The sequence below is a fragment of the Drosophila teissieri genome, chromosome 2L, assembly GCF_016746235.2.
Source record: "Drosophila teissieri strain GT53w chromosome 2L, Prin_Dtei_1.1, whole genome shotgun sequence".
Lineage (NCBI taxonomy): Eukaryota > Metazoa > Arthropoda > Insecta > Diptera > Drosophilidae > Drosophila > Drosophila teissieri.
The window spans coordinates 18,418,563-18,441,576 of NC_053029.1; the positions used below are offsets into that span (position 1 = coordinate 18,418,563).

Here is a 23,014-nt window from a genome sequence, read left to right on the forward strand (position 1 = left end):
CTTGGTTTGGGAATGTTTAATGAGAGATTTGGCAAGTTCGAGGAATGCCTAGCTTATGGAATGCTAACTAAATTATTGGGTGCGATGCTTCGAGATCAGAATGCTAGTGGTTTATAATTCCATTTCATAAAGTATGGAAATGATTCGAGTTTACGTATTCGTAATCAGTTTCAATTTTGGAATTGTACTCAGCAATTCGGAATGTCTTTCAACTTTTGATAAAGAACAGTGTTCATAAGCACTTTGATTTCTACAAACAAAGGGGTATGCTACTCTTAAAGAGCTATCAATAAATAGCTGTTATCTTGACAAAACCATGGTATCATTAAAGGAATCGAATTAAATTAAATTAGTAGCTAAAAAGAGATTATTTGTCGACCGTTTTAACACAAATGTGGTCAAAAATTTGGCCAGCTAAGCAAGTCAAAGCCACAGGGCTTTGAAACGGCAACAAGTTGCGAAAAAGTGACAAACTGGGAATAGGAAGCAGCCATATAGAAGAATATATAGTACCGATGGGTCGACAAATAGAAAACCCACACTGACGTCGAATGTGTGTTGTTCTGTTGCCAAAAAGAAAATCGAAAAACTGTAGAAAATGTGCTAAACGACAACAGGGAAAATAATTTCATTCGCGTACACAAAACAAGCTGCAAAATGAGCGACGGGCCAAAAAGAGCGGAGCACACAAATTGCTCTGCAATTTATTTTTATACGAAACGAAGCAATACAAATAGGAGTGTATATATGCAGTTGAGGTTTGCCCCTATATCTGCGCCTGTGTTTGTTTATTTATAGACACGTATACGCGAGAGTCGATCGACCGTTTCTCTCAGTGCGGCAGTTATCAGCCGAAAAGCACATTTATAACCACAAAGGAACACACATACGCCGTATTGGCAAAAGGCAGAAACAGCAGAACAGCAGCGAAAACAGCTCAAATCAAATAATGTGGGGCCAGGCCAAAACAGTTTCAGGCAAAACGCTCGCTCGCGATGACACAATAGCGAAATAGTGCCGCTGGCGAATGAATCTAGCGCTAAAATCAAGCATACGCAACGTGGTGCGCGGCCAAGCAGCTAAAAATAAGAATCGTTCTTTTGTGCCATTTTTTAAGTGCGCAAAACCAAACGATTTCAAAATCCATGCAATAAGTGAAGTGAAGCTAACACGCAAAATGTTGAGTGATGAATAATTACACATGCCATTAAATATTGTGCAACAAAACAACTAACAATCCAATTAGCCAGCGTCAAGGAATAAGTTCAAACCGACTTAAGTAAATCCAGCAGCCGCACAACGGGTCAACGATAGGAGACACAGCAATATGATCTATATAGATGACTCAGAGCCGGAAGGTGGTAAGTCTACGAATGGCCGCTCAAGCGAAAATTATTATCACTCCGATAATGGCTCGAATTTAAGAGTGAACACTGCGTATACGCGTTGTGTATCACCAGTGATAAGGGTCGCTGTCAACGGTTATCTGTATATATTCTACCCATAGATATAGCCCCAATAAATGTCTCAAATGGCGAAGTGTAATTATTGTATGTGCCTTGCCAGAGATTCGGCCGATAACTCTTTCGAATGTGTTTTATTCCGCAAAGCCAAACTGCAAAGAGACAAATCAAATTAACGAAATCTACGGCTTAGCAGCTGTTTTCGATTCCTCTCGGTTTTTTTGCCACTGAAGTTATCAGCAGTTAACTACGCTTTAATAAAGGGCCAAAACAATAAACATTTTCGGCCCATGATACTGATGCAAAACATTAACTTTTATGCGCAGATAAAAACAAACCGAACGCAACTGCAAAATGTATCTGGCGAAATCAAGCTGTGAATGGTGGAAACAAATGCTTAAACGATTTAGAGCCGCTTCCCGGGGCCAGTAGGCTTTTAAAAATACATGAATTTCAATAAAATACGGCCATGGCTGTTGGAAAAGCGGAAAAGTGGGGGCGTGCCGAAAAAGGAATCCAGATAAGGCGCACTGTGATCAGGAAACATTTGCGACGCCGTTTCCATTGTCAGAAACAATAAATTTCACGCATAAAACAAAAGAGGGCCAAATATATACTATATACACTTTTTTGTCTGCCGCTTTAAGCCCAAATAAAAGCCAAAGCGAAGCGCAGTTGGTGAAGGATAAATGTCACACCCGATGAACGTTGGAAGGGCTGTGGTAACTGTGTCTACAGTGGTTTAGGCAGCCAAAGACAAAGGCAAAGTCGAAAGGCCCCAACTTCCGAAGGAAAAAAGGAAGTGTCAAGTAGTTTGGCCAACGGGAAATGGTTGGGGATGGGGGAAAATCGTCGTAGCATGAAAAATGCCGAGCGTCGGGCGATTCCAAAAATGAAAAGAACCCGGTGCGACACGAGAAAAAAATTCGAAAAGGACGCGTAACACGAGGAGACACAGGGTAAAGCACCCACAGAGTCCTCCTGATTTAGTGCCATTCAATCCGCAGTGTGGGTGTGGAGCCAGGAAAAAGGCTTACACGTCTCGTTTTGCCACGCTGTTTTCCCAGGCAGTCTTTCCCAAATTGGCAAATAACAACAAACGGAAATACCTGCCTACCTGTGGCAAAGGTGGCAACCTGACCGATTGGCCAACCTTTTTTCCCGGCCAATTCTCACTTGGGTTTGTCTCAGCCGAGTTATGTGCTAATGGCGCATAAGCTGATTTCTCAATTTCCTTTCCCCAGTTTGCCAGCCAATTAAGGGGAATCTTTGGCAAAGACACTTTAATCGGAGAGGAAATGAAACCATTTGCAGCGGAAATTACCAAACCGCAGGGAAAACCAGACATGTGGAGTTTCATAAAAATATTTTATTACTTTGCTGCATTTTGTTTACACAAAACCTAGTCGAATAAATCAAACAAGCCAGTTCTATTATATTTTAAATGTAGTTCATTTTCCAGCGCTAAATGTTTGCTCGTCAAGCAGAGAAAGCACGCCGATATTGTGTAAATATTTAAACAAGAAATCTGCATAAAAATGCTGACCATCGTCTGATTGTGGCGTCATTAGACGGAGGAAATATACATATTTCTTTATAAGGTGGATTTTTGCTGAATACAGTAAGGACTTGCAGAGTAAATTAGGCTAGGGAAATATTTTGTCCACAGCTACTAGAGTAATAAGTTACCAATACATTCAAAAGCAACGTTAAAAAAAACTCCTTTATTAAAAGCAATCAAATATTCCACATTTTTCGTCTATGAGTATTAATGCGATCTAATGAGATGTTCACTTTATTGAGTGCTCTCTTTGGATAGAAAACATTTTTCATTTCTTTTTTACGCCGCTGCTAACCGAAAATATTCAAAAATAAATTTGTATTTTGCTTTGGATTTCTCGTACTGCGCTGCCAAGGTGAATGTAAAGCTGGCGGGCAAAACCGAAAGAATCTCTCACTGGCCGTTCTAAAAGTTACTCGCCCCGCAACGCGAATCCGACCGATTTTCCGCCAGAGAACGGACGGATATATAGATCTAGTTGCTTATATATAATTGAGATAAATTTATTTTACGTCGCATTTCATGTTGAAGGTCGTTCGTTGATATTCACTTCAGTTGACGTTGCGAATTCCTCGACTCTGCCTCATCGCGGGGTCTCTGTACTCTACTATGTATGCGATTTGGCCAGGACTTGATCGTTTATCCGGCTGTCAAGTAATAATATGAAGGTTTCACGCTTCCTGATTTTCTTGGCGTTTCAGTTGGCCCAGACTCAAATATATCCTATAGATACTTAGTTATGTTCCGTGTGCTTGGCCGCTTACCAAAATTTCAGAATTTATGCTTGCCTCCACTGGAGGCGGGTTTTATTAACCCGTCTGGTCGAGAGCAAATTAAAAGACATTTAATTTGCATATATCTGGGGACTATAACAATTTATAGAATATTTAATTCAGCCCCAAGGCACTTGAATAGAAAAAGGCAACCGAAATCGAAAATCGCACAAAATGGAGCAGCTTAAAATGTCTGTTTTCGGCAAAATTGTCCAAACTCCACTTTTTGTTCTCGCCGCTTGCCTGCAATGTTGTTTAAATTTTTAATGCAAAAGTATCTCCGGCAGTTTGCCTGGGGCACAGCTGCAGGTGGAATGGCAGTGTTAAAAATGCAGACAGGGGCGTAGAGTGCATATATGTATCAGTTTGTGCGATTATAACGCATACGCCATGTGGTGCAGATGCAAGCACAGCAATGCCGCATGCTAAACAAATTAAAATTGCAATTTAATGTATTGGCAGACTGGTAGACTGGCAGCCAGGAAGCCTGTTAAGATTGCATTTGCCACATGCAAACTAAACAAACAACTGTCGAATGGAGTGGGCTTCTGCTTGTTGCAACTCAATTTGCATGTAGACACTTCGCGCCCCTAAATGACAAACGGAAATTTCCATAATGCCAAACAGTTTCAGCCAGAACCGCAATCGAAAACAAGCCCCGAACCAGGCCATATGCCAAATGGCAAATGCCAAATTCCAACTGCAAATGTTATTCGGGCTAAGGACACGGCTAGCATCCGTCGAAAATAATCAAAATTATGTAAATGCTCTCTCGGTGCCCCAAAATCGTATGTTTTTATTTATTAGCAGCCTTGCATTCCGCCTTTGCATGTCATGCAGGTCATTTCATTTGCATTCCACGTAGTCAACATCATTTGCGCTTTGTAATTTCCCATGTTGCTGATTTATGGGTCGCATCCAAATGCCACTCTACACTATCCACTTGCCACTTGCCACTATCATTATTTGGCCAACTCGACACAGTGCCAATCAAATGCCGAAAATCATCATTTTATTGCGTATGCGTATCATGGCCTCTTTAGTTTTCATCATGTGTTCACAATGTTTCGGAAATACCCGGCATTGTTTCCATGTTTAATTGCAGAACAGCTACTGGTATTTAAAAGGCTATAACTCGTCCAGAGTATCCGCGTATCTGCCTCGGTAATCGCTTCTCTGTGGCCAAACAGATCGTTAATTCAGAGCGCTTCCCACTCGGACAGAAATTAAATTAAAGCCCATAAACTGTAACGGCCAAGAGTGCTGCGTTGGTTAGCTGCAACCGAGAACTCCTCCAGTGAGTGCGCGCATCCTTATCTGTCCTGGAACCCACAGAATGATGGGGCACTTTGGATTCCTCCGCCTGTCGGAAGCTGTCTTGTCAATAGACATCCTTTGGGGAGTGACTGCAATGCAATTGGAACTTGACTTAGACATTTGCTCGGATAATTTGTGTATGGTGCTGTAGTGCCAAACGAGCTTTAATTAACGTGCTGCAACTGATCTAGCCAATAAAGTAGGATATTTTAATTTATTATGATTGGTATTTTGGAATCAACTTCCCTTGAAATGAAATGAATTTGCAGATTTCGATTTAAGTACTCTAAAAAGACATATAAATATTTTGCTTGCGTATAACATCAGAAATACTCGTATACAGAAAGTATTGACTTTTCGACTCATGTTTCTTAGCAGTTATCTTATCTAAGAGCTCATGGCTGAAGACTGATTATATACTCCAATTGATAAGTCGTCTTAAATAGGTACTTTCCCTTACATTTATTTTCATTCATTTTACACCGTGTCGCATGTCTTTTATACTATGCATTATGCATTACAAGACTACACACTTGTACTCGATAGGATACTGCAGAGCTAACATTTAAGGTCTCTTTAAGGGTTAAATCGAATGGGTTTCATCTGCTTGACCCTAATTTAAAATGACCAGTTAAGCCCTACAACTGGTCCTTTAACCAACTGCTCGACACGTCATTGGCTGCCGGTCACTGAATATTTGAGGACTTGCAGCGAGCGTATTGTATAAATAACCCCAACACCATTAAATTGTCAAACGTGCCACAGAGGGTGTCTATGTTCCCTGCAACAGTGTGCGTGCTTGCCTGGCGAGTGTGGGTGCTTGTGTGTGTGGGAATGTGTTGGTTGTACCCACGTAGCTTGCAAGTGCAAACTTTATTTAGAGATGTCAAACTGTCGCTCAGCCAGGACACAGATACAACTGCAGATACAGATACATTGTGCATGAGCAGGTCCGTTGCCTTTGCAGTTCCACGTGCCAGCACATGGTGGATGTGTGAAAAACAGAGTGCACAGAAAAAAATGCCTGATCACTTGAAGATCAAGCGGTTGGGATACCATAAAGATGTACTTCTATATTTGTTATTTGTTTGGAAACTAATTAAATATGTTTCTTAGTACCATAATTCTTACTAGTTAAGGTTCAAGATTTACTCCCCAATAATCAGGAATTATTTATAAATATTTCATGGAAAGGGCGTACCTCAAACACGGCATTGTACCATAATATGTTGGGCTAAAGAATTCGCGTAGTTTCTTCTTAGAACTCCAGACTAATTTCTCTCTGTGCATGATTGAGGAACCCAGGATGGACAGTCGGGCAGTAAATAAAGCGTTAAATTTTAACAAATTGTTGGCAGAAGCGCGTGCGAACATGCACCATGTGGCCGCCACTGAATCGATGACCTTTCAATTACCTCGCTGTTTCATCCTGATCCACACCGATTCCGATCCAAAGCGACCTGATTCCCGGCACTAAAAACCTGCACCTTGATTAATTGTTTTGTTTGTTGCGCGTTAATTGATTTATCTTGCTGATGCCGCAACTAATTCACAGAGCTGGCAAATTATTTATGGGCCATACGCCCCATATCGAACATATAAGTATATATCCTATTTTCAGACGTATGTATGTAAGGGGCCCTTCCACTTCCGGTTGGCATGGCGGCATTTTTAGCCCGCTTTGTGCCCTGTGCAATTTGCAGTTGTTATTCAATTATGCCCCAAACAAATGCAATTCGATTTGAGTGCAAATATGTGTTCGCACACTGCCGGCATATCTGCAATTCCCCCTTTGGCTTTTTCGAACCAGCCGCAGACTTCGCTCTTCGTCTTTGATTTATGCGACCATTGGCCTACACACACTGGCAACCAGAAGGAGATGCAGGGCATACGAGTACAATATGATATATATCTCGCACAATGGCATCCTACTCGCTTTTCGTTTCTTTAATTCATTTGTTTTGGCAGCTGTTTGGCCGGGGCTTTTAAAGTATTTGCGGTTCGGGGATTTCATTTGGGGAATGCACACTGTAAACTTCCTAAATTCCACCCCAATGGCCAAACATTTTCCAAATTCAGCGGGGAGCTCTGGGTCCTCAGCTGCTGCAAATGACGGCGGCGCTTGCCTTTGTGTTGCACTCATAAATTAATACACTTTGAACGAGGGGCCATTGCGAGCCGATAATTAACTAAGCTGCAGTCGCTCACCAACCGCCATCAGGATCGGCCATGGATAGCCGTTCATTGACAAAATTTCCAGGATTTTACGCTAACGAGTTCAGCTGATGCTTTGCACGAAGCCTTCCAATCTCCCAGCCTCCCAGCATCCCAACCTCCCATTTCACCTGCCACGCGAGTCCCGCAGCTAGTTTACTACAGCTGGAGGTATGGTAATAGCACCAATGCGTAAAAAGTATAAATCCTTTCCCAGCAGGTAAAAGTAAACAACAAACGCTTATATATAAAGTTGTCGAAAACAAATGTATAAATAAAACATATAACATGTTAAATAAACAAATTTTTATTATAATTGTATATGTATACATATTTCATTAAAATCACTTTAGGGTTTAGATAATTTTTTGTTGTACTCCAATAATGAGCAATCAAAACCCGAAATAAGTCATGCAAATTGATGTTTCGATTATTTATGCTACTGCGGTTTGTTGTTTCGACCTATTGTTTCGCCCCCGTCTGTGGGCCACAAAATGGCACAGGAACAGGGGCAGAAAGTCATTTATGAGCGCTGGCTGACACGAGGTGTCTGCGGTTGCCTCACGTCGCTCATTAAATTAATTAAACGCAGAGTTGCGGCTGCCAGCGAATTCGCATCGGCTTCTTTTCCTATTTGAGACATTCGCGGAACTTAGCAATCTAACAGTTTTGAATTTTCATCGCGCACGACGCTTTGATGCCGATTTGTTGCAGACTGGGTAGAAAGTTTTAATGAGTTCATTGCGGTGTGCGTCGTTAGTCTGGCTTGAAATTGTTTTGCATTTAGAAGCGGCTGTTGCTGCAGCATTTTCCCCGATTTCCCCAACCGATGTGCCCCACCCCATCACCACCGATTGCCTGCATCTACTGATGACAAGGCTGAAAAAAGGGAACTTCGGCTGGGGGAAAAGTCCTGGCCTGTGTTTATCTTTGCAGTCTGCAGTAGTCTCCATGCGATGTCCTTTGGCCCATTGTTGGACTTTGGAATTGCCTTGAAATTGCTGTGCTCACATCGATCAATTAGCAGGCATTTTATGCAGGGGCAGCATTTTTGGGGTCCTTTTAAATTTAGCACTGCTGCAGTGCCCTTAAAGTATTTTCGCAGTGCTCAAGTTTCGGTGATTAAAAGCGAAAACAGCATGGAAAATTCCCACACATATATACGCTGCTCGAATGGCGGCGTTGATTATAAGCGCGAAAAGCTCACCCATACAGCCAGCCGGAGATTATGTGTGTGCCCACAAAAGCCAGCGTAATGAATGTGTAAAGGGATAGCCGAGGAGGGTGGGGAGAAGCGGGGAAAACCCCTCGGAAAATCGCCACAAAGCGATTCAAGAAATGCAAGCGGGATTCATCGTCACACGCGGCGTATGCGTAATGTCGGGGCGAACAATATTTTGGAATAACTCGCTTGGTGTCCTCAGCTCGCAAGTGACTAAATTAAAGGCGAAATAAGCTGAAATGAAAATTCCAATTGAATGAGGCTGGTAATGTGATAAAATAAAAAACAGGGAGCAACACGCATGCATACAAATTTCTAATGCTAATTTCATTGTCACAAAGCTGGTAGAAGCCAGCGAAAATTAAATGAAATAAAACAAAATTGCATCATCGCGCAAATTGGCAACGAGAAGGAGCCAAAAGTGACATCCCATTTCGTCAGAGACTTTGGCATAAATTTTGAATGGCAATGGCCCAATTAAAGTGTGCCGCAAAAGTATGCAGCATAAACTGGAAATTGGCGACAAAAATCGGGGGAAAATGGGGTCGAAATACTTTGCACTGCATTAGGGCACTGAGCTTTACGTCACATCTCGGGGAAACGTTCAAGGTCCCCACACACTCACATACCCACACACACACACCCACATCCACACTGATTATTACTTTTCATTTTCCACAACGATTTTCATTTTTCTCTCGCTTTCCGCACATGCAAAAAATGGAAAACTGGAGGCACTGGGCGTTGTCGCAGCGGATTTACGCTTGGCGTGCAGGAAAAAAATGAAGAAGATGAATTGCCGTTGTTGAGATACTGCCGAAACATTCGATATAGATATGCACGGAGATTAATATGAATATATATAAAAAGGCGAACGCAAAATAAATGGATACACGGTATTGATTTGTCTCCTGTCATCTGTCCCTTGTTTGCATTTGTTTAAAAACAAAAAATGTGGGCCTTATGCCGCAAGTTTCTGTTGTCATTTATCATTTATTGAATTCGCTATCGTCAAACATTTAACACATCAAACGCGTCCATTCGACTGAAAGAAATAAATTGTTGGCCCAGTGTCTAATCAGATCGGTACTGACAAGGATCGTTGGGTTCGAAAGGTTTAGATACAGATAAAGCTAGGTTAAGCTCTTCATTTAGGACTTACTGTGTATAGATATAGATTCAAAATGACAGGAGATTCATAGTCTTTGTAACTTCAGCTATCCCTTGCTTTCAGTTTGGACTTTAAAAATATGTCACCTGGATTAGGCGAGGCATTATAGTCGGGCTGAGAAAAGTGTGAGTACTGGAGCCTGCTCATTTTCCTTTGCATTTATGCATGACCATTTGATGAAGGCGATGTGTGTGTGGAAGTCCCTGTAATAGCCAATTTGAAATGGCACTGTAGTCACAGTAGGGGCAAACTTTTGCCATTTTTTTACCTCTGCCTCTGCCTCAGTCAATACACAGTTTCAGACTTGTTCTGCCATTCTCATTCCTTCCATGGAATTTGCCAGGCACTTAGACTGATTAAAATGCACAGACAACCCGCAGCATCGTCATCAGCAGCAACAATAACCAGGAAAATATCTACTGCCAACGGCACGAACTCATTTCCAACAGTTTTCGCCATCGGTTGCACAAACGTCATCAGCTGAGTAAAGTTCCCAGCCTGGTCGAAGTTACCAAAATCCATCGTAGAAAGTAACCAACATTGAGTCAAAGTCAAAATAGGGTAAAGTAAGTATACATTCGTTTTAGTTAAATTTTGAAATCAAAATCACATTTTGGTAGCCTGCAAGTACTAAGATAGCAAAAACATAATGGAAATCATATTTCAAATTAAAGTTTTTATTACATTTTCTCCGATGTTGATTTGATTTTGCTTGCCACTGATGTACTAGGCCATCTTAATTTGCATAGCCCGTGATGCATCATCAAAAGATTTTCGTATTAGTCGAAATGCCTAAAATATGGCTTCAAGAAAACTCTAATTTGCGAATATTCACGAGAAATAAGCGGCTTACATTTTTCTGGTTATTAAGTTATTAAAAATGTTAATTTTAAAGAAATTTATTAACCTGACAATTTTCAAGGCGTCAGGTCAAAGGCGAACAGCAAATAGAAAACAAGCTCCAAATTAAATTCATCGTTTATAATTCTTGTTTGCTTTGAATTTAGCAAGTGCCTTGGCCGGGCAAACAAACAGCAAATGCTGTGTGATCTTTGCGCCGACTTCCTGGCAGCATAAAATATATAAAATGTATTAAGTGTTTTGCTTGTATCCGTTTTCCCGTCTGGGCCTGCCATTAAATGCTTGGCATACTTGTGCGATTGCTTTGGTCGCGTAAAAAAGTGTTTTAAATGTGAATATAAACAATGAGGAAGTGCATGCAGGACCCTCGTTGTTGCGTAACTTTGGTTTATTGAAATGCCGACGTCTGGCTTGTGTTTTTTTATCCAATTTTTGCATATTTTGTGGCCGTGTAATGTGTGGCACATTGACATCCATCGTTTGATGTGCAACAGTTTGCCTTTGTTGTACAACACATTTTTCGCCGCTAAACTCACGTGCCCTCAAATTGTGTTATTAAAAAAATTTCATTAAGCACATTACACAATTTTTATGACAGCAACAAATTGCAGCACCAAATCGATGAGCGGAAAAGTCGGAGGAAAACATTTTTTCGCTTCCGCCGAGGATTCGCTTCGCTGGGATTTTATTTTTTAATCTGAAAGTCAAGGCAATCCTGGCAACAGTTGCCCAAATGAGCAGTGGGGAACGGAGATTTGACTGGGTTATCCTGGCGCATCCTTGACGACCCAAGGAGCAAAGGCAAATCAAAGAAAAATTTGCTGATTTTCATATCAGAAAAAATTGCCATCGTTGGCACAAAAAATCGTTCGCCATTTGCATTCGCCGCTCTATATCTATGGCACTCCATTGAATGGGGAGTGCAAATGTAGTATCTGCGACTCCCGCTCAGCCATTTTTATTGATATTGTGCATAAATTAACTTTATAAAGTTTTTTGAATTCAATTTGCGACGAGCTGCACTTTTCAACCCAATCCACACACATTGACCCCTGTGAGCGAAAGAGACGGTGGTGCGGTGCGATAGAGATAGAGATAGAGATAGAGTAGCAAAATACATATAGACGTCGAGAAAAGTACTTCTGAATAAGAGATGTCTGACACAGAACTCAAACTTCAACTGAAAGCTATTTAAAAGCTATAATTATTTTGCATACGTAGGGAGACGCATTAAAGCTGATTTTATCTTAATACTGGGGTAAGAACAACTTTAAATATTTTCCTGAAGTAGTTATTCTAGTTTTCCAACCATTAAGACTTTTTAAAAAAGTATAGCAGAAAATATATATGTATAAAACAAATGTGTAAATATGTAGAAAGCACATTACTAGCACATCATATTTTTACTCCAATCCACATGTTCCTATCCGCAACGATTCGTGTATTATATGCACATCTTGCAGCTTAATGGAACTGAAATTGATTTACGAAAACACTTCAAACGGCTCAAGTCCAATTTCGATTGCATTCGGTTGGCGCATTGGGATTGGGGTCGTCAGCCCACCGCCCACCGCCCCTCGCTGCCACCCCCACTGTCTAGCCAGAGCATATGGGCATATCCGGACCCCTTAACCCCCTGTTACCCCCTGAAAGTCCACGGATTTTCCCTTTGGATAAGCGGTGCAGTGCAAATGCCATGAAGAGTCGATATAAATTCATTTATTCATGAGCTCGAACCAGGAAATGAATGGGAGTTACCTGTCGCCCACTCACATCCATTTCTGAGTATGAATATGAGTACACTCAGAGAAGAGTGTCTAAAAGAGTGTCTAAAACTGCTCTTTTGACACCTAACGCTTCTAACTTATTTATATTGGAGTTATTATTGGAGTCATTTAATATGTCTTTATAAGATAATCTACAAACGCATCGATATAGATATACATACATAGTTTGTTTCAGTTTATTATAATATGTTGACTTCCTTTAAAATGTCTTTTAGTTGTTTACCAAATCATATTATTACATATTATAATATATTATAATTTCTTAAAGTGTTCAACCGAGTATAAGTGTACGTTTGTGCATAATGAATGCTTGTCTGCGCTCATGCTGAAGTTTTATGAGCGTTGAAATATCTCGAATCTCGTCGCCTCTTTTCGATTCCACTTTTGTGTCTTTTGAATAATGAGTTATGGCACCGAGAAGTTGGCAAGTTTTCACCAAAATGTCCCTTCAATTGAGGGGCGCTCTTCAATTTTCTTGCCTAATGCCTGTGCTTGGGCGTGTTTGCCGAAACTTAAATTGTGCGCATTATTGGCAGAGTGCACTCAAATGCACTCATACATGCACTCACTCACTCAGTCGGTGCCAAAAACCGTTTAAACGAGATATGGCCAGGGGGCGTGGCAAAGGGAGGCGTCAATTGCTTGCATACATACATATATGTGTGTACAAGTGCCTCGCTGCACACAAATAGCAAAGAAAACGCTCTCACAGCCTCCGTTTCTATTCACAGTAGACGCTCGACTTTCACTTTGAATTTGCCAAGTTTGTGCCCCCCGCCCCATCTACTTTTCCCGCCCCTGTCTCGCCCCTTCTCGATTCGGAAAAGTCTTTTCGTTTGCTTCTTCGCCTCGCCTTTGATTTTAAAGATTTATCGTGTTTTCCGTAGCATACTTATGTGCGCCATTTACATATTAATGGGACAGCTGCCGCGCAGATGACATCAATTCATAGAAGCTTGCTAACAACTTAACCCCTTAAATGCCGCCGTTAAGCACAGCTAGAAAAAGTCGAGAAGTCGGAAAATAGGGACAACAAATTTTAATCTTGAAATGGTGTACTCCCAGTCTTTAAAAGCTTCTCCGTCCAGAACCTATCGAAAAATTGGTGTTTTATGTTTGATATCTTACATTATTTATACCCGTAAATTGGAGAGTAAAGAGGTGTACTAGATTTGTTTGAAAAGTATGATTAGGTAGAAATAATCGTTTCCGAAAAGGGACATACTTCATTAGAATCACTAGCAAAGTCAATCTGGACAAGTCCGCCTATCTGTCCGTATGTCCGTCCGTCTGTCCGTACATTTGTCTGTCCGTGTGAACGCTGTGATCTCAAAACTTTAAAAGCTAGAAGGTTCAGATCAAGCAAGCAGCTTTTAGTAATGCGGATCTTAATCGAAGCTCTGTTCACTATTTAAGTAAAAAAGTAAGTACCTAAAAGTCCAAAAACCCGAGTATAGCGATCTCTCTTGTTGTGGTATTAAATTGATAGATTGAATTCTTACAACTATAAGAATTAAAGAATTATTACTTAAATTCAATTAATTGTTTTTAAAATAGTGGCCATCAATCGGTTATTTCAGCACACATATTGACTTACTCAACTTGCACCATAAGCCTTTGACAGATTATCAATAATTCGAATTGCAAATTTTCGAAAGCAACTGTTTCCATGCCTGCCACAAAATCTCCGGGGATTATTGCGGTCGAATGTCAAGTTGAAACTCTTGTGCGTAATGGAAAAAATATGAAAAATCGTACACTGTTTGGTCACCACACGCAGGGGACCCAGGGAGCCCACCGCCCACGAACATACAAGTAAACCCATATTTGTCACAATATTCCCACTCGTCACTGTTGTCGTCCCCATTTCATATCGTTGCGTTGCACAAATTCAATTGAATCAAGTCATTTTTATTTGTTTGGCAACTTGTAGACACACACAACGAATCAAATTCTGAAAGGGTTTCCTCTGAGCACAACAGGAAAACTTGTGTGCAATATGTCCTGCGAAATATGTAACAAGCACAAGCTGTTGTTGAGCAGTCCTTGCAGAGACGTACTGGCTCCATAATAGCCGGTATTAAATGCACTCCTAACTGGGAACTGGACAATGGAAATGATTGAAATGCCATATTGCCGAGGGTGCACTCCTGACCACGTTGCGGAGCACTTGTTGTTCTTTAGCTCTGGCCAGGAACAAGAAATCTAATCAAATCACACAGTTGAGGTCTTAATCAGACCGAAACATTTCCGACCATATACCCACCTATGGCTTGTCAATTTATGGCAGCAAACTGGTATGCTGATAAGGAATATGGCAAGCCAATGGAATTACGGATCGATAAAATGGCTTCATAAAGTGCAATGGGGTGTATGTACTAGACCAGGATTGATATCAATGCACCGATGAGTGTACTAAATATTTTGCATAGTGCTCTATCAGTAACATTTGCGTATAATCGGGAGGTCACTAAATAAGAAGCAGTTAAAAGGAACAACATTTAATTAGTAACGAAACAATTTTCAATCTGGACTTTTACTTCTTAAATATACGTCCGATAAACTTATTGAAAACAATAAAAGCTACTTGCTCCTTTTTCAATTTCAGTTCACTTCCTAAATAAAAAGGTTATTGCTGAACTGTTTTATGGTCCAAACTTAATACCACCCATTTTTTCCTATTTTGCAGTTTTGGAACCGGCGTTTCCCATGCGCGATGTGACCATAAATCGCAACGTCGATGCACATAAACTTTACGATGTGCTGGGTGAGGTGGGACGGTGAGTAGAGTAATCCTGCGGCCCGAAAGCTGCACTCCCCGATGTGCGTCGATTAATATGTAATCAATATTATGTCTCCTGGCAGCGGAAAATTCTGGACAGTGTACAAGTGCAAGGACAAGGCAAATGGCCTGCAGCTGGCGGCCAAGTTCGTGCCGATCCCCAAGCGCGAGGACAAGCGGAATGTGGAGCGGGAGGTGGAGATAATGAATTCATTGCAGCATCACCTCATCATACAGTTGTACGCGGCATACGAATATCAGAAAATGATGTGCGTCGTCCTGGAACTGTAAGGAAGACTTCAAGAGGCCCATTCACGGGCCCTTACAAATGAATGCGTTCAGTTTGCTTGTCCCTGTCTCGTGGGTGTGACTCCTTTTTTGTGTTTCTCTGTAAATAGAGTATAAATGTTTATGTATGCACGTTAGATTGGGCTTTATTTGGTGACCAAAAGTTATAGTTGCTCAGATAATCTGATAGTGTGCACTCCCAATGCATAATAAACAAATTGGAAAGTTAAAAAGAAGAGTAAAGGATTTTTGTTACTCTGGTCGCCAAATACGGTCCACCCTAATATATACACTTGTAGCCCTCTATTCCACTATTCGTTAAGTTTGTTGTCCCTTGGCTGTTTGCCACATTGTTGCTGGGGACACAATATCTTGCAATCAGTGGGAATGTGCATAAAATGCGATTTACACGTACGCACATTATCGTAAACTAGTAAACTTTTCCGCCCCACCCAATACACGAAACACTCACACAAAGTCTGAAAGAAAAACCTCGAGCAACAGGTTTCCCCTTGGCACCCGAGCATTTATAGAAATTTACAGCAACTTTTATTTGCCTCGCGAAAGTTTTTCACAGCTTCTTTGTTCGCAAATGAATGGTGACATGGGTTAAGGGTCTAATGGCCCATAAAAACGATTGAGGCAGGTGTTCTGGCCCACTGATTAGTCAACGGCCTTGACCCACATTCGCCTCCCAGTGGGCGAACAATAAAACGAAAGAAACATGAAACAATTCCGTTTTCATAGACCCAAGACAAAGCCCCAAAAGACTTTGTCAACTTAAATTAATTTTCAACAAAACAAGGAAACTGCAGTTTGGACAACTTGTGTTGTTGTTCTTGCTGGTCCTGTTCTCCTTGCCGTTTTCCCCCTTCCGAAAAAGTTAATTGTTGACTTGCATAGTTCTCCTTGGCATATTCATAACAGAATATCCAACTACGACGAACATATTTTCCAAAGAAGGGAATTCCTCGCCGAGATGAGCAGCTAGGAAAGTGGTTTAAGCATGCTGCTTTTCAACTATTTAGTTTCCATCGTGGAAAAGCCACTCAAAGGGAGTAAGCACCACTATCAAACTAAAACAAAGAGCTAGTAATTTAACTGAATTAAAATGGCACAGCTATCGCTTTGCAATAAATATTTAAACATTTTGACAATTGTTTTACACATCCCATGCGACATGAAACTTGTCGGTTAAAAGCTTCATTGGATTTCCTCGAATCTGTGGATTTACCAGTTGAAATTTTTAATGAACCAATTTTAATGAAATGCACTTTAAGTGATTTTCATTTGGATAATGGACTTCTATGGGCAGCTAGTATATACGAGTATATCACTCATGTCCGAATTAGGTATTCCAATTGGATGAGAATAGCACGACGTGTTAGACAGTTTTATAAAAATATTCCATTTCGATCTATTATAATCAGCCACAGAAATGTGTATCACTATTGTTTACCTTGCTTTGTACAATTTGTTTCTTTATACAAATGTATATAAAAATACGTTAGTATTATTAGAGTATTTATATGGGTCAACACAAACTGCATAATCAGACCAATCAAAAAAAATCTCCATCTGTTGGATAGCAATATTCCATTTCAAACGACGCACAAAGATCTACATGCAATTTTAATTTACTCGATTTCGGGTGAAGTGCATCAACTAGTTAACAACCCGAAAAAAAACAGAGAAAAACCAATGCATTTCGGCATTTCTCCTATTTTTTCCGAATTTGTTCATGGGCATCTGCTGGAGGAATGGAACGGCCGGATTTTTGTGATGTGTTGTGTTATCGACACACTTGAAGCAAATCTCGGATGACATTTGTTCGAGTGCCTGAACATAATTCCCTCCGATTCCGACTCCGAATCCAATCGGCATGCCGTTAGTTGATGCCCGTCACTCGAGCGGATTGATGCTCATGGATTATCTGATTTTCGTGTCCTGGCAGAGCCATCTGTACTCTTGTAAATAACATAACTAGTTTAGTGTGGGTTGCCAGGTAAGGTAACTAAAATCGAAGCTAAAACCTTTGGTTGCGAGGTGAGGAGACTAATTGAAAGGCAATAACTCTATTTATGGTGCTTGGTTTGCATGATTCGTTTTGTGTTTTCTGCTGTTTATGCATTTCTGTTTTCACATTTTCCCTCTGTCTAATTAACAACTTTTTTTGGCTTTCACAGCATCGAAGGAGGGGAGCTTTTCGATCGCGTGGTGGACGATGAGTTCGTCCTCACCGAACGGGTCTGCCGCGTCTTTATTCGCCAGGTGTGTGAGGCCATGGCCTTTATCCACGGCAATGGCATAGTCCACCTGGATCTGAAGCCCGAGAATATTTTGGTGCTCACACAGAAGGGTAACCGCATCAAGATCATTGATTTTGGACTAGCTCGTAAATTTGATCCTGATAAGCGTCTCAGAGTAAGTAATTCTTGCAGAGCTCAATCACTTTGGGAATAATTAGCTAATACTTAGTGCTATGTATGTAATAATTACCTGAAATGAACCAAAGGCCTAAAATACTTGTCCAAGTATATTTTCTGGATGATGTTGGATGGTTCTTATTACTAAGATGCATGTAATGCTTAGTAACAATTACTTAAAACTGAGTTATTTATTAAATGCTGACTGTTGCAATAGGTTCTCTTTGGCACTCCGGAATTTGTGGCGCCAGAAGTTGTAAACTTTGACTGCATATCGTATGGAACAGACATGTGGAGTGTCGGCGTTATATGCTATGTGCTGTAAGTTTAATACCTTTAATCTAATAAAATTGTATACATGCTTTAGAAGCTACTTTAGATGGACGCTTTGGCTTTTATTAAGTTATATTGAAGTTTCTTAAACAATGACTACAGAATAGCGTACTTAGCTGCCAAAATAATTTTGATATAAAGACTTTTTTTACATGGCGATGAAATCTTTAAATAAATCTACTAATATTCTCTTAAAACGTTTCTAAATCATATCTATCTTTATCTATCCTATTAATATCGATAGAAGTCAAAAAGTGGATACTTCCTTTTACTAAGCCAACGCATATTTTTACAAAAACTCAACACATTTAAATGAAGAAAACATATTCGAGGACGTTGATTTTACTTATTTCTAGGGTGAAGCCAGCACAATATTTTCGAACCATTTATGTTGTGGCTCGAGCAATTAGAAATTTAATCAAGACCCGCACTCATATCTTAAGGGTAGGTGCTTGGGAGAAAACCAATTAAAAGTGTGTACCAGCTAAAAATGTGATAATCAAAAGGGGCGGTTGGTGGATCTGCTCTCACTCCGTGGCGAATTTAATTTAGTTAATTAAGTGTTGGTTTTGTGTTTTTATTTATTCTACTTACGCTGCTTTTACATTACATGTTTATTGACTCTCCCACACCTCGAAACCACACACAATCCCATATGATGGTTTGGATACAGCATCTCAGGACTGTCGCCTTTCATGGGCGAGAACGACATTGAAACAATGTCAAATGTAACCATTGCAAAGTACGATTTCGAGGATGAATGCTTTAATGGCATATCCCCCGAGTGTCTGGATTTCATAGCCAAGTTGCTGGCAAAGGACCTGTGGTGGGTGTTCGAATTCACCCCCTAATTAGAGTCTGGTTGCTAACCCGTCTCCGGATTTTCATTTCCCCAGCACCCGGATGACAGCCGCCGAGTGCATGAAGCACAAATGGCTTCAGCAGCGGCCTGCCACCGCCGCCACGGCCACGCCCATCACAAAGGCCGCCTCCTCTGCGTCCAAATCGCGCCTGAAGTCTGTGTCTCCGGTGACAGCTCCCTCGGAGTCCTCCGAGGACTCCACGGAAACCATTGAGGACGAAGACGAGGAGGAAGAGGTAGAGGTTTGCGTGGAGCAGGCGAAGCAGGAGGACCAGCAGCACGACGAGGAGCTGGCCCAACTCTGCAGCGACGCTGATCCCGAGGTAAGAAATTGGGGCACAAGACTTGCAAGACCTTCAAACGAGCAAACGGGTGTCACATATCCAGGGCTAAAGGCATTGTGGTTTTGAACTAACTCTTCCCAGAATATCAAATTACAAGTACTGACCACTAGCATTAAAATAATATATGAAATCGACTGCATTTTTAAAGGAGTCCAGAGGTATGCAACAATATACATATATTTAATCAGATACACAGAAGGACAGACTCATTTCGAAGGTGACTTTTTGCACGACATACTTCTGACACTAAGTCGAATGGCTTCGAAACATTTTTTTGGACTTCCAATAATTTGAAGTACTCGTGCATCACTGTTCGATTAGTTATTTGAACCTCAACCATTAACTCAGAGACATAGAGCTAGTTCCCCATTCTCAAGCCACCAAACAATTATTACCCTTCACATCTGTATCCTTTGCAGAACAAAGAACTGGATGCCACGAAGGACAACCTGAAGAACTTCATCGTGCGCTGGGAGACGCATCCGAACAGTCCGTACGTGTTCGACGTGGAGGGGAATGTGATAGCTCCGCTGAGCGAGACGAGCTATCCCCATCCCAGGAGGACTCACGGCGCGGACAGCCTTTCCTCCTCCAGAGGTGAGTACGGATCCCAGCGACAGCGCGACAGACACGCCCTCATCCACGGCAAATGAGGCATCCGCATCGCATCTCCAACTGCATCCTGCAATCGGATGGACTTTGTATATTACACGATTAACTTGTCAAACTAATTGTTGTTCTTAACTTGAATGTGGACAAAGCTGGCTAGCTGACTCTCTGTCCGTATCTCCTTTCCGTCTCTGTCTTTTTCTCTGTGTTAACCCCATCTCTTTGGTAGAACAAATCCTTGTCTTCGGACGAGGGAGAACCAGCTTGCCAGCCAGAACTGTTGTTTATGTTTAAGTAACCCTAGCGTTAAGCTATGTGCCTGGCATTCTTGTAGCGGATGACCAGCTCTATTAACCAATTTACACTGTGATAAAGACAGCCATTGACAAAAAGAAAACAACTACATGAAAATATATGCAAAATATAATTTAAACTTCAGCACAAAGACTTCTCTGTAGTTTCTTCGAGACGAGAAACCGAAATCGATTTCGCTCCATCCCAGTCCCCTCCAATCCCAAATCCGAAACCCCTAGAACTACCCTAATCCACAGTTCAGATTTAGATCAACACACATGCTCGTATAGCCACAGTTTCTGGTCTGCCAGCCAGGTAAGCCCAACATCCAGCTCAGAACACCAATCATCCTCAGAGATCGCAGTCAAATTCCTCAGTCAGTCTCATGTTCATTTGTGGTTTGTCCGTCAGGGAGACTTACTATATCGTATTAACAACAGAATAAAGATCAGAATACCGAAGTTTATTGATATGTTTTAAGCATTTTTAGAAGTAAACTTTACCTAGTTTTATGAATTAGGAAAATACCTGTTTCTTAGTTAAGTCTTCTTCTATAACAGTACCAAAAAATAGTTCAATAAAATATATTTTTGAATCAAAATTAATAACAACCGATCAGAGTAATTAACCTTTTTCCAAACCTTTTTCAGCAGCTGTATTTACTCAAAGCTATTTTTGTGTAGAACATTAGTCAAACGCACATTTGATGTTCCTAAGAGCCATATTAAGACACAACTCTCTGAACTCATAAGCATACTCTATTCGTGTGTATATAACCATTTCGTGTACATTAACCCTTCTGAAACAGTTTTTGGCAATAACCCCATAACTTATATGTAAAAATATAAAAGATCCTTTGAAAATGGCTTCTAAGACTGTGCTCTATTTCCAGTTTGTTCGCCTTCGCCTTGCGAATCAATTTCCACTTTGACGGATGACGAACGGGGAGAGGTTGAAGATCTGCCGGAGGAGGACGAGTCCCGCAGTGCCGACAACGAGAGTCCGCGCTCGGTGGCCACGCCCATCAACGAGTCACGGGAGAAGCTGTTCCCGACGGTAGCCACCTCCAGTCCGGCAACTCCCACACCGCAACACCTCTTCAACGAGAATTTCGACGAGTTCTCCGGCAGTCAGTCCACCGCCCAGCAACAACGCAGTATGAAGAGCTATCTGCACACCTTCGATCGAAGGAACTCGGATACCACCTACCTGCTGGGTCGGCGGAGTTCCGGAGAGCGTGTGAATCTGGCGGATGAGATACGGAAGCTATCTGATCACCTGCTCATGCTGGCCGAGATCAACACCAAGCTTGGGGATGCGAACAATAATGGGAGCAGTGGTGGAGCCCCTGCTGATCCTCCGGCTGCTGCTCCAATCCCTGCTGCTGCACCATCTGCTGCTCCTTCTGACAGTACTTCTAGTAAAACCTCGGAGACTACCCAGGATGGCAATAGGTGGACCAGCAAAACCACTTCCAGCAGCAGCTGGAACCGTCCCACTTTGAATGGAGGACTCCTCAGCCAGGCCAGCAGCAGTTCCCAGAGCCAGAGATCCTACGATGATGGCAAGGGCAAGACGAAGATCAGTTCGCTGTCTGTAAGATTGCAGCAGTCCATCGAGGAAACACCAAAGTTAAGCAACGGGAACAGCTCCTCTAGCAAACTGGTGCAGTCCCAGCGGAAGTCCACGGTGCAAACCATGAGCAGTTCCAATGCCAGGAGCTTCACCAACCAGCATGTACAAAGAACCAGCACCACCTCTTCCAAGGTGATCTCCAGCAGCACCAGCAACAGTACCACCAGCTCCAGCACTTATATTTCCTCCAGCGCCAGCAACCCAATCTCGTCGGGCGCCAGCAACCCAATCTCCACCAGCGCCAGCAACGAATCGGCCAGCAGTCGTCGAGCCAAGTTCAGGATAAACCAGATGAGTCGGGATGTGCCCGTGGGGCTGCCGGACACTCATCAAACCGTGAATCTGGAGGAGGCGGCTAACACCACCAAGGATTGCCTGCTGCATTTGTTGGAGAAGTACAACGAGACCCGCATCCGCAATCCGGTGGGTCGCCACCAGAGCATCAGCGTGGACTGGCACGTCAGCGACAATCTGGAGTACCGCTCCATGAGCTCCATCAACGCCTTTTTCCAGCGCCACAACCACAACGGCGGCGGCCACAACGTACGGCACATTCAAGCCCAGCTGGAGGAGAAGGCGGCGGGAAAGTAGGAGCCCATATCCAGAGCCCTCTGTATATATGCGATATATATATTTGTATGTAGAGTACAGATCAACTAATTGGCACATACATAGGTAAAACTACAAAGCGTCGAATGGAACAATTTAATATTTATGTATTTGATGTAAGCAATAAACCAAATTAATTTATTGAATAAAACTGAAGCAATGGCTCGTTTTCCTTAACTCGGGCTGATATTTCGTTGACATCTTAAGATATTATATAAAAAAAAACAAGAGAGAACGCTATAGTCGAGTTCCCCGACTATCTGATACCCGTTACTCAGCTAGTGAAAGTGCGAAGGAGTCTTCAGCACTGACAGTTTTTGGCGGTTTGTGGGCGCTAGAGTGGGCGTGGCAAAAAGTTTTTTGGCAAATCGATAGAAATTTAGAAGACTAATATAAAAATGAAAAAATATCAAAACATTTTTCAAAAGTGTGGGCGTAGCAGCTTAGGGCGGTTTGTGGGCGT

At 41.7% G+C, this 23,014-nt stretch overlaps 1 protein-coding gene and 1 long non-coding RNA gene across 3 annotated transcripts; one reads left to right on the forward strand and one right to left on the reverse strand.

Annotated features, from left to right (window-relative positions):
• The first annotated feature begins 963 nt into the window (after positions 1–963).
• LOC122626158 (myosin light chain kinase, smooth muscle) lies at positions 964–22,674 on the forward strand. Its single transcript, XM_043806312.1, has 9 exons — positions 964–1,361; positions 15,059–15,149; positions 15,235–15,438; positions 17,626–17,863; positions 18,083–18,186; positions 18,872–19,024; positions 19,095–19,383; positions 19,824–20,001; positions 21,200–22,674. Exons 1-9 carry the CDS (start codon positions 1,328–1,330, stop codon positions 22,531–22,533), a joined length of 2,625 nt encoding a protein of 874 aa, XP_043662247.1. The 5' UTR covers positions 964–1,327; the 3' UTR covers positions 22,534–22,674.
• On the reverse strand, positions 9,537–10,831 carry LOC122626159. 2 transcript variants are annotated; one of them, XR_006326691.1, is made up of 5 exons: positions 10,575–10,831; positions 10,406–10,524; positions 9,990–10,351; positions 9,713–9,924; positions 9,537–9,639 (listed from the first exon to the last, which is right to left on the reverse strand). It is a non-coding gene; the product is annotated as an uncharacterized LOC122626159 (long non-coding RNA). The 2 variants fall into 2 exon arrangements; XR_006326690.1 differs by having other exon boundaries at positions 10,406–10,513; positions 10,575–10,830.
• Positions 22,675–23,014: the final 340 nt, after the last annotated feature.

Excerpts from the sequence above, each read along its gene's own strand:
- LOC122626158 (XM_043806312.1), top strand. The coding sequence starts at position 1,328 with ATGATCTATATAGATGACTCAGAGCCGGAAGGTG. Across the intron at positions 1,362-15,058 it reads TGACTCAGAGCCGGAAGGTG|TTTTGGAACCGGCGTTTCCC; the intron begins GTAAGTCTACGA and ends CCTATTTTGCAG. Across the intron at positions 20,002-21,199 it reads CAGCCTTTCCTCCTCCAGAG|TTTGTTCGCCTTCGCCTTGC; the intron begins GTGAGTACGGAT and ends CTCTATTTCCAG.